This window comes from Hyla sarda, chromosome 1 (assembly GCF_029499605.1).
Source record: "Hyla sarda isolate aHylSar1 chromosome 1, aHylSar1.hap1, whole genome shotgun sequence".
Lineage (NCBI taxonomy): Eukaryota > Metazoa > Chordata > Amphibia > Anura > Hylidae > Hyla > Hyla sarda.
In genome coordinates this window covers 350,898,232-350,913,195 of record NC_079189.1, presented here as the reverse complement: position 1 = coordinate 350,913,195, position 14,964 = coordinate 350,898,232, and the positions used below count along the sequence as shown (strand labels likewise).

Sequence of the window (14,964 nt, the reverse complement as noted above, 5' to 3'; positions counted from 1 at the left end):
TTGTAGACAGCTCTTGAGCACCAGTTGTCAAAATGTTATTGTCATGCGGCAAATCTTGGTAAAGCACACATGAAGCTTTGGTGGATGCTCAGTGATTAGCAACTATAAAAAGACCTACAAATCTAGACTACCTCTTTAATCGATCTGTAGTAACAAAGGTTTAAAAATTTTGTCCTGGCCAAAGACAACAACAGAGGAAAAAACTACAATAAACATGCAGTAGCCTTAGCCCAAAAAATGACTTGTATGCACTAGTTTTTCTTGAAAGCTAGAGATGGTCTCCTAAGCAATGTTCCCCCTAAGCTTCATGAGCTGCTCAGCAGAGTGGTTAGAAAGCTGGACAACGGTGCAACAGATGTGGGGGAGCTAATAATCATAAGAACATCAGTAAAAGCTAGCATAACATATCCCTATAAAATACAGCCATGAAGACTTCTCCAAAGTGGGACTCTTCTCCGCAGAGTATGGTGCCCATATTAGTGTACCATAGGATAATAATGTCCTCACTATTCATGCCCAAACTGTGCCTTCCCATTCCCTGATAATGACCCCTATGTCCCCATATAGTGCTAATGTCCCCTGTGCCCCAACAGAAAGAAAATAATGGTCCTTATTCCCACAATTAATTAAGCCAGTCCCGACATTCATATGTATCGGTGTCTTTAAGACACCAATACAAATGAATAGCTGAGCGCTGCCGGAGCGAGGGAGAGAACGCTTTTCTCCCAGCTCAGCCAGCGCTTTCCCTATGATGTAGGCAGCGCGATTAGCGCTGCCTGCAACATCTGCTCTGGCCAGAGCTAACTAGAAGAGGCCAGAGCAACAGAGCAGCGTGGGACCTGGCAATTAAGCAGTGTTAGGACAGGTAAGTATGCGGGGCCAGGCCATCAGTGGTGGCGGTGAGGTGGGAGATGAATGCTGCAGGGGTCTTGGGTGGGAGATGAATGCTGCAGGGGTCTTGGGTAGTGTTGCTTGCGAATATTCCCAATGCGAATTTTATTCGCGAATATCGCATATTCGCGAATATTCGTGAATATAGCACTATATATTCGTAATTACGAATATTCTTTTTTTTTTCGTTTAACTTTTTTTTTTTTTTTCACAGTACACATCACAGTGATCATCCCTTTCTGCTTCCAGCTTGTGTGGTGTAAAGAAGGCTCTAATACTACTGTGTGAGACCGGTGTGCGACTTTTCGCATATGCGAAAATTTGCATATGCTAATTTTTGCGTATGCAAATTTTCGCTTATGTTAATTAATGTATATGCTAATTTTCGCATATGTTAATTTTCGCATATGCGAAAATTAATCGAGAATATTACGAATATGCGGATATTCGCGAATATATGACGAATATTCGTCCATATATTTGCAAATATTCGTGAATTCGAATATGGCCTATGCCGCTCAACACTAGTCTTGGGGTGGGTGTGTGTGTGTGTGTTTGTGAGATGAATGATGCAGGGGTGGGGGGGGGTCTGAGATGAATGCTGCAGGGGTGGGGGTTGGAGATGAATGCTGCAGGGGCCTTGGGGTGGGGCGGAATGTATAATGCAGTGGTCTGGTCTTGGTGGGAGAATGATGCAGGGGTCTGGTCTTGGGGGGGGATGGAATGAATGATGCAGGGGTCTGGTCTTGGGGGTGATGAATGATGCAGGGGTTTGGCCTTGGGGGGGGGACGGAATGAATGATGCAGGGGTCTGGTCTTGTTGGGGGATGAATGATGCAGGAGTCTGGTCTTGAGGGGGGCGATGAATGATGCAGAGGTTTGGTCTTGGTGGGGGGATGAATGATGCAGGGGTCTGGTCTTGAGGGGGGCGATGAATGATGTAGAGGTTTGGTCTTGGGGGGGGAGATGAATGATGCAGGGGTCTTGTGGGGTGGGGGGGAGATGAATGATGCGGGTGGGGAGTGTTAAAACAGAAGAGGACAGAGGGGTCTGGGGGGGGGGGGACAGAAAAGTGTAAAGATAAATAATGCAGGGGTCTTGGCGGCAGAGAAGTCTGCAGGAGAGCTTAGGGGGCCCATCCACATTGTGGACATTCCTCTGGTGGAAATGTTTTCCTGCTGCTCTGTGCATGCTGTAGAATCACCACAACGGAATTCCCCAAGCAGAATGGATGTACACCCAAAGAACAAACATGTTCGTTCTTTGGGTGGATGTACATTTAGCAGGTGGAATTCCCCCAGACTGCATTGTCGTCTATAGAGATGGCACACATCCGTGCAGTGCTATCGCCAATGGCTTCGGTAGCGCCTGCAGCAAGCAGACATTCTGTCAACTAAATGTCCACAGTGTGGAGAAGCCCTCATGGGTCTGCAGGAAGAGGGGTAAATGGGTCTGGGGGGGGGGGAGTACATGGGTGGGATTCTGACAAACAGGGGTCATGATGTCTGACATGGTTATAATGATTATTGTTATTATACAGAGGATGACGATCTACTAACAAAGTAACCAATGATGTGAGGGCGTCAGACTCTGTAGAGAAGATGGAGCGTAAGAAGACAAGGACCAGATGACGAAGAAGTAAAGACAACAGAGAAGTATCCTGTGAGTCATTATGCAATTGTGTATTCTCCGGACTGTCCCATCAGAGCTGGAGTTACTTGTAATTTCTGCAGTGATGATGGGTGAAACTGTACCTAGTGCTGGGCGATATACCGGTTCATACAGAATACCGTTTTTAAATTCTGTACGATATGAATTTTTCCTATACCGCAATACCAGTCGCCCCCCCACCCCCTTCGAATGAATGAATTATCAGCCGCAGCACTGTCCCCAGATCGGGGAACTAATCATATGTGACCCACGGGCGCTGCTCCCCCGTCCTCCTGTGAGCCACCGGCACTTTAAATGAATGAGTTGCGTGCCGCGGCGCTGGGAATTATTAAATAGGACATCTGTACTGATTAATTTTACATATTCCTGTGCCCGGGCTGCAAAAATAAACAAAATAAACTTTGACTCCCCTTCCTATGTTCTCCTGTTGCTCCGGTATTGGCCTCATTGTTCTCCGCTGCAATCTTCATGCTGCTTCCAGTGGACGGGAATGCCACAGAGCCGTCAGCGTATCACCGGCCGCAGCAATGTCCCATCTCAGCCAGTGATAGGCTCAGCGCACTGTCATGTAAGGAGCAGGCCGGCTCCTTACATGACAGTGAGCTCATCTTATCATGTCATGTAAGGAGCCGGCTCACAGGAGGACTGGGCGAGCAGCGCCCGCGGGTCACATATGATTAGTTCCTCGATGTGGGGACAGCGTTGCGGCTGACAATTCATTGGGGGGGGGGGTTAGAGAAGCAGAGCAGCGCCCGTGGGTCACATATGATTAGTTCCCCAGGGGAATACATTTAAATACTGTGGAGCTGCCATAACTTACAAAAATACCATGATATGCATATTTGGTCATACCGCCCAGCACTAACTGTACCCCAACCTGTGGCTCTCCAACTGTTACAAAAATACAACTCCCATTATACCAGAAGCTTTGCAACATCTGGAGAGCCACTTAAACCGAGGTGATTTTAGAGTAAACAGACTATTTTATTTTAATGGGTGTCTGACTGCTGCGACCCCCACCATAAAAAAAAATAAAAAAATGGTCTGCATAGTCTAATATCCCCGGGCCTATTTTTGCTCCCAGTCTGGCCCTGGAAGTATGTGTATTACATATTATTTCCCAACCTTTAACTCTACAGGTGTTTCACAACTATAGCTCCCATCATGCTCTTCTGTCTGCATGATCGGAGTTGTAGTTTTGCAACAGCTGGAGAGTTCACATGGGGGGCAGACATAGTGGCATAGTTTATATGGGGGGGGAGGCATCAAGGCACAGTTCATATGGGGGGCAGGCTTAAATTGCAGTATTATACTCAGAAACAGGGTGTATGGAAGTATTTCAGTGGTGTTTGACAGCATTATATTTAGGTACACAGCATGATGTAGTAGTATTATATTCAGGGGCACAGTGTGTCAGTATTATACCAGGGGCAAAGTTTGTGGCAGTTGGAGAACGATTATGGCTTAATAAATAATGTTTTACAACAGGCAGCACCTATTTCTGGCATGGCACTACGGCCGCTAGATGTGAACCAGGTCTTAGCGTTTAGCTTGGACCTTCACTGGATGGCAGACCTGGATAAGAAAACCGCTACTAAAAGTAGTTGAGTACCCCTACTCTAGAGCTCAAAATAATACATATGGCTCATGCAGAAGGGGGGCTCATCGCTAAACACCCCCTTCCCCCCAAAGACTACAAACAGGGACAATCATAAGCTTCCCGCACCATGAGAAATATGTTGTGTATAGCAATGCTGACCCAAACTTTTCTTGTAGGATATGCCAAAATAAAGGGGAGTATTTACAAGCAGAAGTGCAAATCCCCTCTTCGGTCGAGTTCACTCTGCATTTTTTGGTGTGCATTGAGCATTGTTTTTAATTGGGATATGTGTTGAGAATTTTTTGACCATACACCTAAACTATTCTGGAGTAAGTGGCACATCACTTATTCCAAGCATATTACTAGAAGGGAGGATTTTCACAGATGTGGTGGAAGGTCTCCCTACGCTTGCCGATGATGAGGGTCAGAAAAACGGATCCACGACTGGACAATAGTAGGTAAGTAATCTTTAATTACACGCAACGGCTGCTATTTCTTCAGGTTCACAATAAGGTGCTGCACTTAGGGTTGCCACCCAGCCAGTAATTTTCTATGAAAAATACTGGCATGGGGAATCAGATTAGCTCCGGCGCAGCTATCTGTTCTAAGTGGCCACGTTCGAACTGCTCAGTGATGAGTGACGTGACCTGCCACAGTGACGAGTGTCGTCCTCTTGTGCTGAGAAGCCACACAGGAGGGCATCCTGTGTGGCTTCTCAGCACAAGAGGACATCGCTCGTCACTGTGGCAGGTCACGTCACTCATCACTGAGCAGTTCGAACGTGGCCACTTAGAACAGATAGCTGCGCCGGAGCTAATCTGATTCCCCATGCCAGTATTTTTCATAGAAAATTACTGGCTGGGTGGCAACCCTAAGTGCAGCACCTTATTGTAAACCTGAAGAAATAGCAGCCGTTGCGTGTAATTAAAGATTACTTACCTACTATTGTCCAGTCGTGGATCCGTTTTTCTGACCCTCATCATCGGCAAGTGCAGGGAGACCTTCCACCACATCTGTGAAAATCCTCCCTTCTATTGTTACACGCCAACCCGGCGTGGGAAGCCTGCTGCAGCCGTGACCATCATTGCAAGCTTGCATAAGTGTTGTGCCTTATCTATGCACAACTCCTCAAGGTTAGCATAACTGACACATCATTGCTACTCCTTCAATATTCATTGGGTTCTGCACATAGGAGCGCTCTGTGTCTTTCTTTTCTTGAAGCATATTACTAGGGAAGGCACTTTAGAAAGGCAAGACATCAATTGAATGGATCTAATCTGTGTCCCTGATCGCTATTAAAAAAACAGCCAAGAGTGTCAATTACATGACAAGAATTTCTGCCTTGAATGCCTGATGTATTTCTCTACTACTGGAAAAACACACCATGTGAACCATCTTTTAGGATGAAGTGGGTTCCCAAAATCCTCAAGATATTTCAGGTGCCTGCTGTGTACCTGATCTAACAACATTGATCTTAGATGGTCCCAGGACACCTACTTATTAATTAAGCCACCATAATACAACAAAGACTAAACCACCTTGCACATAGCATATCTGTTCCATCACAATGGCCTCCTCCAAAGCAAAACTTTCCTCAAAATAAAAACATACATGCACTTTAGTTCAAACACAAAAGTTATGGTTTTAAAGTGATCATGCAAAAATCCAAACAAATATACAAAACCTCAACCACTTAATGACAATGATTCACAAATAAGAAAACAGGGAATGTTTTACTAAACTTTTGATTAAGGGTAAATGCACATAGCAGAAATGCTGCAGATTTCTTGTAGAGACTGAACAAATCTCATCCACATGCAGAATTTTCTGCCCAGAAACATCTAAATTTCAGCTTTGGATATTCACTGTGAATTTTACGTTTGTCGGTGCAGAAGTGAAACTTGTGGGGAAATCTGCCGCAAAATCCACAAGATACACAATTAGACTTTTGCAGCGAATTTGGGTTGTAATCTGTCAGTAAAACAATCCCGCATGTGAGCGCCTACCCTACCATCAATAAATGTTTTACAATTTAATGATACACAGCATCACATTATATATGGAACACAAACAAGTGCACAATAACACTGGAAAAGTATAGCCAGTTAATGTCATCATTCAGACAAACCTTAAATGGCGTGGGAGCAAAGGGGTTAGTTGGGGAACAACGGAAAGCAATTCTAACCGGATTCATTGTGCCCTACAGTAACAAGAGAACAGAATCTTAAATAATAAAAAGTGCAGATTTGGAAAATGTACAGATAACAAGGGGAGGATACAAAAGCGTATACATTATACCACCAATAAAAGGTTCATCCAATAAGAACAAATTAGGAAACAAGCTGATGGTCAGAATCCTGGAATGGCACATTGACCTATTACTTAGACTTTACTGGTTCTCAAGATTCTACTAAATATTAAGGGGATATTAGGATTCCTAAAGACAAAGGTGCATAATTCAAAACGCATAAACGTTTAAAATATACTCACTATAACACTTCTACACAGCAGCTGACTGGGTCACCAGGCAGACCTCTATATATGTTACTGCATGACAATATGTTGTCTAGATGGGAGAAATATCACATGGCTGTCATAGTCCATTACTTGCCATTGGTGACAAGTTGATCATAAGTAACAGCACTGATATGGCCAGATGGATCTACTGTACAGGTGACCCAGTCAGCCACTGGTACTGGATAGCTGAGGTAGGTGTACATAGATTATTGTGTGTCCTTTTAAGGAACTGGAAAACCCAGTATTAGTTTATATACCGATTTATTTTTAGTGAAGTCTGTCATATACATTAAAGAGAAACTAGCAGCTAGTTCACCCGCATTAAATCCAGTATAGTGCAGGTGAAGAGCTTAAAAAAGAAGGGTTACTCACATTTATTGGTTAACCCGAGGTAGGGACCCGACTCACTCAGCGCTCCTGCCTTATCAATATTTCTAAGCCCGGCCCACCCCCTTCGTCGTTTGTTTACATATCCAGGAAGGGGGCGCGCCGGACTGGGGAATATTGATGAGCTAGCTTTTTTTTACAAACGCACCTGTCAGATCCCATGAAAAAAAAATTATAATATGTTACTCCTAATTCTGACCACGTACAAATATTTGCCTCTATCACCTATATTTATTATTAAAAAAAGATATTTTTTCATTAGCTCACAGTGTTAAAAGAATCCTCTCAGTGGAAAGGGGCGTGTCCCTCCCTTGTGGTGATTGGAGGTGATTGGTGTTTCTGCTCATGCAGCCTTGTCCATGAGTCATCTCTTGTCCATGACTCATGGATTATCTTATCTTTATCTGAGATGCAGCTAAATGGTAGGACATTTCTAATGATGGCTATTTAGCAAGTTAGAAAAATTAGAAAGAACTCCAGCTCACCAGGTACAGTCATGGCCATAAATGTTTGCACCCCTGACATTTTTCAAGAAAATGAAGTATTTCTCCCAGAAAAGAATTGCAGTAGCACATGTTTTGCTATACACATGTTTATTCCTTTTGTGTGTATCGGAACTAAACCAAAAAAGGGAGGAAAAAAAGCTAATTGGACTTAATGTCACCAAACTCCAAAAATGGGCTGAACAAAATGATTGGTATCCTTAACTAAATATTTGGTTGCACACCCTTTGGAAAAAATAACTGAAATTAGTCACTTCCTATAACCATCAATAAGCTTCATACACCTCTCAGCCGGAATGTTGGACCACTCTTCCTTTGCAAACTGCTCCAGGTCTCTCTTATTGGAAGGGCGCCTTTTCCCAACAGCAATTTTAAGATCTCTCCACAGGTGTTCAATGGGATTTAGATCTGGACTCATTGCTGGCCAGTTCAGAACTCTCCAGGGCTTTGTTGCCATCCATTTCTGGGTGCTTTTTGACGTATGTTTGGGGTCATTGTCCTGCTGGAAGACCCAAGATCTCTGACGCAAACACAGCTTTCTGACACTGGGCTGTACAGTGTGACCCAAAATCCGTTGGTAATCCTCAGATTTCATGATGCCTTGCACACATTCAAGGCACCCAGTGCCAGAGGCAGCAAAACAACTCCAAACCATCATTGAACCTCCACCATATTTCACTGAAGGCACTGTGTTCTTTTCTTTGTAGGCCTTTTTCTGTTTTCGGTAAACAGTAGAATGATGTGCTTTACCAAAAAGCTCTATCTTGGTCTCATTTGTCCACACGACATTTCCCAGAAGGATTTTGGCTTACTCAAGTCAATTTTGGCAAAATGTAGTCTTGCTTTTTTATGTCTCTGTGTCAGCATTGGTGTCCTCCTGGGTCTCCTGGCATAGCGTTTCATTTCATTTAAATGTTGACGGATAGTTTGCGCTGACACTGATGCTCCCTGTGCCTGCAGGACAGCTTGAATATCTTTGGAACTTGTTTGGGGCTGCTCACCCACCATCCGGACTATTCTGTGTTGACACCTTTCATACATTTTTCTCTTCCATCCATGACCAGGGAAATTAGCTGCATGGGTTGCAAACTTCTTGATAATGTTGCGCACTGTGGACAAACGCAAATCTAGATCTCTGGAGATGGACTTGTAACCTTGAGATTATTGATATTTTTCCACAATTTTGGCTCTCAAGTCCTCAGACAGTTCTCCTCTTTCTGTTGTCCATGCTTAGTGTGGCACACATAGACACACAATGCAAAGACTAAGTGAACTTCTCTCCTTTTTATCTGCTTTCAGGTGTGATTTTTATATTGCCCACACCTGTTACTTGCCCCCGGTGAGTTTAAAGGAGCATCACATGCTTGAAAAATTCTTATTTTTCCACAATTTTGAAAGGGTGCCAATAATTTTGTCCAGACCATTTTTGGAGTTTGGTGTGACATTATGTCCTATTAGCTTTTTTTTCCTCCCTTTTTTGGTTTAGTTCCAATACACACAAAGGGAATAAACATGTGTATAGCGAAACATGTGCTACTGCAATCCTTTTCTGTGAGAAATACTTCATCTTCTTGAAAAACTTTAGGGGTGCAAACATTTACGGCGATGACTGTATATCTTCCCGAATGGGATGAGCCTCATAGCAGCGCAGGAGGAGATGCTGAGCCATATCCTCAGTTGAAGCAGCAATTAGCAATGCAGGCTACACAAAAAAATCAGGTTAAAAATTACATATTTATTAAGATTTCATCTTAAAATCCCAACATGGAAAACAAAAATAGTGATAGGTGCATGACTAAGAACCTTTAGGGTTTGAAACGCGTTGGCATTAGGTTTGGGATTTTAAGATGAAACCTTAATAAATATGTAATTCTTAACCTGATTTTTTGTGGAGCTGGAGTACCCTGCATTGCTAATTGCTATTTAGAAAGTTGCTTGATTTTCCATTAAAGGGGTATTCCAGGCAAAACCTTTTTTTATATATCAACTGGCTCCGGAAAGTTAAACAGATTTGTAAATTACTTCTATTAAAAAATCTTAATCCTTCCAATAGTTATTAGCTTCTGAAGTTTTCTGTCTAACTGCTCAATGATGATGTCACGTCCCGGGAGCTGTGCATGATGGGAGAATATCCCCATAGGAACTGCACAGCTCCCGGGACGTGAGTCATCAGAGAGCAGTTAGACAGAAAACAACAACTCAACTTCAGAAGCTAATAACTATTGGAAGGATTAAGATTTTTTAATAGAAGTAATTTACAAATCTGTTTAACTTTCTGGAGCCAGTTGATATATATGAAAAAGTTTTGGCCTGGAATACCCCTTTAAGGAAACAAATTTTACAAATGACAGATTCCAGATCTATACTATTCCTTTATTTAGAGGATGCTTTTTGAGGTGCTATCATTATTTGTTCTTAGTATCCAAGACAGACTGTAAAAGGCGAGTGTAGCTATACACTAATAATGGCATTGTTGATCAAACACATAAGACATATACACATAAAGAGAAAGAGCTTAATAGTAAGGAGAGGGAAATAACACTCATCACTGTTAATTTGAGGAATGAAAAACAGCTGTTAAACTTTTCTTTTATTACTTTTCAGAAAAAGCTTTAAAAAAATTTAATAACATTTTTATGATGGACTGTAACTTATTAAAGGAAATCTGTCATCAGTGACACCTGCACTAACCTGTCGGTACAGACAGGTGGTGCAGGTGACACTGATGACAACAATACTTACCTGATCCCGTTTCGTGCTCCAGTTCTCCCACTATCTTCTTCTGTATCTTCCGATTTGGGGCTGACTTGGAGCATGGGTGGTGCTTCGTGATGTCACAGCTCCTGCTTCTCTGCTTGGACCCACTGTTAGCAAACCGCAGCATTGACATCACGAAGCTCCGCCTATGCTCCAAGTTTGACCCGGAACGGAAGATACTAAAGACAATAGTGGGACAACCGGAGCACGAAACAGGATCAGGTAAGTATCATTGTCGTCAGTATCACCTGCACTACCTGTCTGTAGTGCTCTTTATTAGTTCACATAGACGTCTATCCTGCTGTTAGACTATCTAGACAAGAAGTGTAATTCTGGAATTTTTTTGCGCCAATCAAAATAGAGAAAAAGACAGACAAGTTAAAAACATCCAACCTTGTTAGTGGTGAACTGAGAGGGGTCTGCAAATGGGTTAGTGCATCTGAAGAGAGGTTTAGTACCAAAGGTGCTCTGTAAAGGCAAGCTTTGCTTCTAAAAAATAAAACACAACATTATTTCTATTATTATATCAAAGCAAAAAAAAAAAAACAATAGCTACAGCTTAATGTATTAACGGGGCCGTCTCACTAAAGAACATTTTGAGCTGCAGTTTATATTTAGTGTACATGTAAATATAAGGATCTTATTGCACACTTAGATAAACTGTGTCATCCATTCAACACAGAGAGGTGGGCTCATATCAGAGGAGGCATTAACACTATACAGACTCACTCTTAGGCCTACAAAATTTACTTTGGGCTGGGTCCCAGTTGCTGCTGAAATATCTAGTGTGTCTGCACAGTTATATGGGCAAGTCACAACAGCATGGCAAACAAAGACCAGCTGGGTAGACTGGGGGGTATTTACCAGTACTGCATCTTTTGTTATTTTATCACATTTCCATGCTTTGCTCAATGCTTTTCCATTCTGAAAAACCTGATAAGGCTGGGTCCACACTACGTTTTGTCCCATACGGGAGCGCATACGGCAGGAGGGAGCTAAAACCTCGCGCTCCCGTATGTGACCGTATGCGCTCCCGTATGTCATTCACTTCAATGAGCCGACCGGAGTGAAACGTTCGGTCCGGTCGGCTCATTTTTGCGCCGTATGCGCTTTTACAACCGGACCTAAAACCGTGGTCAACCACGGTTTTAGGTCCGGTTGTAAAAGCGCATACGGCGCAAAAATGAGCCGACCGGACCGAACGTTTCACTCCGGTCGGCTCATTGAAGTGAATGGCATACGGGAGCGCATACGGTCACATACGGGAGCGCGAGGCTTTAGCTCCCTCCTGCCGTATGCGCTCCCGTATGGGACAAAACGTAGTGTGGACCCAGCCTTAGTCAAGATCGATATAGGAATTGAATAGAGGGGCCTTATATATCCTTTTTGTAAATCCACATCATTGACTGAATTTTGCATTCTCGTCAATACGAACCAGTGCTTCAAGAGCTCCATTACTGGTGGGAAATTTATAAACATATAAGGGTAGTGTACATGGAATGCCATATTGAGCAATGAAATATGTTGCACAACTTTACAACCCCTCTTAGGCATGGCCCTATATCTAGATCAGTGTTATCTTACCAGATGATCTAATGGTTCTTATCTGCAGACACATTCTATTTTCTATCTCTATGGCCTGTGACTGTCTGGGCATGCTGGGAGTTAAAGATTTGCAACAAGGCACACACTGATTGGAAACACTGCTCTAAGAATTTTTGATAAAATTGAAAATCACGTTGTTTTATAAATGACCCTTTCTATGTGTACCCTTGACAAGCAGTATTAGACTAAGCAAGCAAAGTGAATAACAAGCAGGCAATTCAAACAGAATATTTACCTTTGATGTGCTGTGAGAGAAGGGGTTAGTATGTGGCTGCCCCCTGAAAGCAGAGGCAGACGAAGAGCAATACAAAGATTCAGGCTAGAGAAGAAAATTAAGGAAACATTCTGTGAATTCATTAGAACCAGAAACCATTACTAGGGGGTGAGGAGCAAGATAAGCAAAGAAATATAGAGGTCTAACAAAGGTATAAAAATAGTGTTTGCCTGTATTACTTAGGAAGCCATGATATACTGTACTCCAAATTCTATTTAATTCTATGTAACTGTTTACTATAATATTATTAGGTGCACTGATTATTTACAGACATCCATGAAAGTGCGCACAGACCTAGAAGTACAATTGAAGCCAATATGGAAATGTGTAAGAGCTTAAACATGTCTGATCACAACTTCCAACAGAGCTAAATACTGGGACTTGCAGTATTTGCAGTACTGTCATATAAGCCCCATGATTTTAAGTTTAGAACGCTATCATGAATAGGAAACATGGTACAAGAGATGCTAACTGACTGATAGATTACGTAATGGTAACTCATTGACAATACTACATCTACCTACTTGTAAGCAAGCTTTTCCGGTACTCACCCTGGGTCTGGTGATGATACTCTGCACCAGAAAGACAACAGGATTTCCAGCCTTTCTTATGGCCTCCACTGCCTGCTCATGACTGGCGTCTCTGAGATCAATGCCATCCACCTGAAATTCAGTTCATTTAGTTGCACAAAGCTCTCAAAGACGATTTATAGAATTTAGATATATTCAGTACTTTAGGAGGTCTCCTGTGCTACAAAAGCTAAATGTAGGGAGAAAAAAAAAAAGGAAAAAGTCTCCTCCTATGGCCACCACACCGATAGATGTATGTGTTAGAGAAGTGTTATAAATAGATGTCAGTAATAGGCTTTATTGTGCAAAAAGCCTTGGGACAACAGCTTTATGTTGGAAGTGATTTTCTAAATGCCTTTACGGCTAGGATCACCATCGAAGACTGGGTTCTCAGAAGTTAATCTGAAGCTTACAGCTGACAGTCGACTCATTATAGCAAACAGAAAGAGACAATTTAAGATTGAGGATAGTAATCTAGTTGAGGGAAAATCCACACGGCCGTGCCAAGTCTCACTCCCTCAGTCCAAAAGCCTTAGTCTCAGTTTATGTTTCCAAGTTTCACTGGGACAATTTCTGGTACTTATCTATTTTGGAAATAAAATAATCTCAGATAATATCTGAAGATGCCTTTAAAAGGGGTCACCAGAGACCATTAAAAGCATAGAGAATTTTTACACATTGATAGACTGTGTGCATAATTCTGTATAACCTCGGAGCCCTGAGACAAAATTAAACAAGAAATCACGTCACCAGCTATATTACAAGCATATTCTAATTTCTTTCTGTATTTTGTAGCGTACACATTCTTCCCTATTTAGAGAAAGAGGCAAGACTACAAAATTAGAGAATCGATATGAGAAAATAAATCGATGTATTAAAATGAAATGAAAACCTGTGAGTCGCCTAGAACTTATATGGCATACTTAAACACAAGGAACAATTCATTAGTTGTCAAACGCAGCCAGAACAATCCTCAAGGCTCTATTCATCAAAGATTCAACACAATAGACTAAAATAGCTGTATTCATGTTTTCACATAAAAGTTAGGTGCCCAGTTGTTGCCCAATTGTACCTCCACAATCCTATCTCCGGTTTTCAGTGTTCCATTCTTCCCTGCAGGACTGTCCTCTAAAATATGTTTGATGAAGATTCCTCTCATGACTTCGCCATTGCTTAACCGGCTCCCCATGCCTCTGCCACCAACAATGCTGATCCCCAGTGATTTCCCAGGCTCTCGCCAAAGCTCTACCCTGGGGGATATAGATAAAGTACAGAATTTAGCTCATGAATATTACAAGCATATACAGCATACATGGAGTTTCTGTAGTATGTATGCATACCTTCTTGGATTATTCCAGTTGCTGAATGCAGCATGTTCCAGTTCACTTTCCTCCCCTTCCCCTTCTTCACGCTCTGGCAACTCTGGAGCATCACTAAATAATGAAAACACAATTTTTTTTTTTATCTCACTGAACATATAAAAGTATTCCTCCAATTTTTAGAAAACTTTTGACATTTCGAAAGTTTAGACCAGCAAGAGGTTAAGGTTCTTAGAACCCCCCTCCCCAAACAAAAATAAAGGAGCAGAAGTGCATTGCTGTGGCACCTTTCACTGTGTACAGTCTTTTTAAATGGGCACTCATTAAAACAAATTTTTGCTATTGCACTCCCTATGGTTAATAAAAAAAAAAAAAAAGAAAAAATTTTCTAATGTACTTTGTTTAAAAAAAAAAATGAAGTTGTCTATGTTTTTTTTTGTGTTTAAAAAATCTGCCACTAGGTGTCTCCCTACTTGTCCATTCCACATTTTCCACCATCTTTTGCACAGACTTTGGACTCCTGCTGGCTTGGCAGAAGTCCAAAATCAGGAAACGTAGTCTGGAGTGCTGGGGGGGGGGGGGGGGTGCGCAGCCTTAGCCAATCATAGCTCATCTCACACACTGAATTGCTCTGGGCTGTGTGTAGCAGAGCGAGGGAGGAAGTTCTCCCCTGTATGGCTTCAGATTATGTTGCGCCTGCTGGGTAACGCCTCTTCCCAGTCTGTGAATCGGACTGAGCAGAAAATACAGTGAAATATCAAGGTAGAAAACTAAAAAATAATAAAAATATAGGCAGGAGGTGGTTTATCATGATGGGGGTAGTGAACAGGGAGGAATATAAAATGTAACAAGATCATGAGAGGTACTCTTT

At 42.2% G+C, this 14,964-nt stretch overlaps 1 protein-coding gene across 7 annotated transcripts in view; it reads right to left on the bottom strand.

Annotated features, from left to right (window-relative positions):
• Window positions 1–14,964, bottom strand: part of MPDZ (multiple PDZ domain crumbs cell polarity complex component) — a 151,274-nt gene that overhangs the window by 48,765 nt on the left and 87,545 nt on the right. For 3 of the 7 annotated variants that reach the window (XM_056521362.1, XM_056521352.1, XM_056521371.1), the window contains 6 exons: window positions 14,115–14,207; window positions 13,847–14,024; window positions 12,757–12,867; window positions 12,167–12,250; window positions 10,720–10,815; window positions 6,291–6,362 (listed from right to left, as the gene is read on the bottom strand). In XM_056521362.1, the coding sequence (XP_056377337.1) occupies window positions 6,291–6,362; window positions 10,720–10,815; window positions 12,167–12,250; window positions 12,757–12,867; window positions 13,847–14,024; window positions 14,115–14,207 (634 nt within the window). The remainder of the gene's footprint in view (window positions 1–6,290; window positions 6,363–10,719; window positions 10,816–12,166; window positions 12,251–12,756; window positions 12,868–13,846; window positions 14,025–14,114; window positions 14,208–14,964) is intronic. The other 4 variants (XM_056521398.1, XM_056521408.1, XM_056521381.1 and 1 more) reach the window with 3 other exon arrangements.